Genomic DNA, 2903 nt, shown 5'->3' with positions numbered 1-2903 from the left:
CAAATCAACTATTGCCTTATCTTTTAAAAATTATTTTTGCTTTGAAAATTATACTTCTCAAAGAGTTAGGAGAAGAATGGGAAGGCAGGATATAAAATGGAAAATAAGTAGGGTCTCTAACGGGTAGAGAATATAAAACACAAAAAAGCCAGTGCCCTTAAAGAAACATTAAAATGACATTATGTCCTATACTTTCTCAACTTAAAATACTTACTGTACTTGCTCCAGAGATGTGATAAATCAAAATCACAAGTTGCATCCAACCTTTCCATTCATCTGTTTGTTCTCTATTTAATACTTTAGTCTGTGTAAAGGAACCAAAATTTGTTTTAAAATTCATCATAAATTATTTAGACAGTATATATCAAGTATGTTAAAATTTTTCTTACAAGATATAAAGCTAATGCTTTCTGTCAAAAGAATTTTGACGGTGGTGGGTGGTGGGAGTTAAAAGTTATCATTTTATTTCTTGCTAAAAGACATCATAAAACTATTTTAATTATAACATGAATTTGAAAAACAAATATAAACTAAAGGAGATTTTGAATATTTAAGTTGATCTTTTGGTTTTATATTAAAATGACATTTAAACTATAAAAGATGTGAATATTTATAAATCTAAAAACGGTATTCTACAATTTTCTTTAGAATTTCAGAGTTAAAAAAAGATCTTACAGTTCTCTCAGACTTTGTCAGAAAAAGCTCTGTTATTATAGTTTATTTTCCCTAGTAATTCTTACTAGAGATGAAGAACTGATTAATAATCCTCATAGGAGAGGTATTTTTAAAAATAGATCTTATTAATTCAAATAAATCATGGCTTGTAAACATGTTACACAAATATTCTGAGCAATGACAGCAATTCTAAAATAGGAAATTGAGAATGCTGTGAGTAGTGTCCACATCATTGTGTGTAAGTTTTAATTTGTGTGTATACATGTCTGACTGATAAATATATATGTATGGACATACATATAGGCATTTGTTAATATAATGATATGTTTTTACTTTATAAAAAATAATAGCATCACATGACCAAAGATCACTGTAAAATCAGGAGCTTCCTCCACTTTCTCCATCCCTAAGCAGGCAAAATAACACTAAGTCATGGTATCTTTTTCACAATCATATTTTTGAACTTTTCAACAATCTTCATGTGACTCTGAACCTCTTCCAAACTGTTCTGAAAAAACTACTGTTAAGAGTTCACTAAGTGAAGTATAACTACAATATTCCTTCATCTTCATCTATATACATATTTGTATATTATGGCAGGATAAATGATTTTTTTAATCTAAAGTTTATAATGAGATAAGAAGAATAATATGAGCTACAAAGAAAATGATTCTTACCTCCTTAGTATTTTCATTGTAAAATACTCCCAGAACCAAGATGTAGATAATTGGAATAAAGAAAGATGAATGTGTATAAAACTTGTTTTCCTTCATAAACAGATTTGCACGGTCACACATATAGAAATAAGCCATAATCAGGCCAAGTTTGCAGAAAGACTGCAAAAGTGTTTCTAATGGAGACACAGGGGTATTGATAATATTTTTCTTTTCCTCTCCACTTTCCAAATCAGTACATGGCTTATTCTTCCGATGAGCATTACGATGAATTATATAAAAAATTAAATATCCGATAATAGATAAAGTGAAAAAGCAAGCAGCTAGCTTCTGTATAAGAGTAAGAGGAGGCCGAGGTTGACAACAGGAACCATCTACAGGCTTCAAAATCTTATTGCAATACACGTTCATAAGAATCATTGCACTCTGTGAACAAATCAAGTTATTTGGTTATTATCTTGTCAGTGATGCATTTCACATTAGATTTTCTCCTGTGAATACTGTTGAGTTTTCAGCACTGAAACCAAAATGCTTTTGTACTTTTTGTTACCATTTCCCAAACACTCATGCAAATAATGATATTCCTTCAATCTTTCAACAGCTAGTTCAGGGTGTTTCAAACTTCTGGGATTATGATCCATAATAAAAAATTCATTTTACAACGTGACCCAGGATACATTTACAAGAGACAATACCTATCCTTACTACTTGGAATGCACTCTGACATTGTTCTATTCTATTGTTTTTTTTTAATACTGATTTCATGGCTGCTAATGGGTCATGACCTTTGGTTAAAAAAATACTGACAGATGTCAAGGACCAAAGAATTTTAACTAGCAAACTTTCAAAACAGAGGATACCAGGATACTTAAGAGTCTACTCTTTAAATGCAAAAAAAGAATGTAACATAACCACACTGAAAAATTATTAATTCTTAGCTAACAATATTTGTAATACACCTTTCATTTGGTCTATAGTTTATAGACCATTTAGGATTTTACAGTTTTAAGATTTCTAATGTTAAATAAAATATAGAAGCTTCAACATGGTTTGATTATAATAAAATTATTCCAGGAAAGCTGTCAAGATTCTGTCTAGTTAAAGTTTTAGTCAAACTCTAGTTTCATAAAAACTTTATAGTTTAGGCATTTGTGGAACTCTAGATGATTATATTATTTAAGACTAAGTATTCAAAGTACTCAAATGTTTAGGAAATCTCATCCGTTTAGCCCTGAGACTTCAGGACGTTCTATGCCGGCACTCTTGCATAAACTAGCCTGCAAATTCCATTGCAAGGTTCTTAATCACCTTTCAGGGGGGTCCACAAAGCCCCTTAAAGTATATGGAGAACTGTGTGCATATGTAAACACACACATTTTCTGCAGGAAAGGAACAGGACCATTGTTGTTTTTTTCGTTGTTTGTTTGTTTTGAGACAGAGTCTTGCTCTGTCACCGGGCTAGAGTGCTGTGGCGTCATCCTAGCTCACAGCAACCTCAAACTCCTGGGCTCAAGCGATCCTCCTGCCTCAGCCTCCCGAGTAGCTGGGACTACA

General features: G+C 31.8%; 1 protein-coding gene across 1 annotated transcript in view; it reads right to left on the bottom strand.

The window, feature by feature from the left end:
- CASD1 (CAS1 domain containing 1) overlaps positions 1–2903 on the bottom strand; it is a 56111-nt gene that overhangs the window by 30362 nt on the left and 22846 nt on the right. Inside the window, exons 7-8 of the mRNA XM_012647401.1 lie at positions 1353–1775; positions 215–304 (exon numbers count right to left, since the gene is read on the bottom strand). Of these exons, the coding sequence (XP_012502855.1) occupies positions 215–304; positions 1353–1775 (513 nt within the window). The remainder of the gene's footprint in view (positions 1–214; positions 305–1352; positions 1776–2903) is intronic.

Source organism: Propithecus coquereli, unplaced genomic scaffold (genome assembly GCF_000956105.1).
Source record: "Propithecus coquereli isolate 6110/MARCELLA unplaced genomic scaffold, Pcoq_1.0 Scaffold108, whole genome shotgun sequence".
Classification (NCBI taxonomy): domain Eukaryota; kingdom Metazoa; phylum Chordata; class Mammalia; order Primates; family Indriidae; genus Propithecus; species Propithecus coquereli.
Note: the sequence above shows the minus strand (reverse complement) of the source record. Positions and strands in the feature narration are given on the sequence as shown.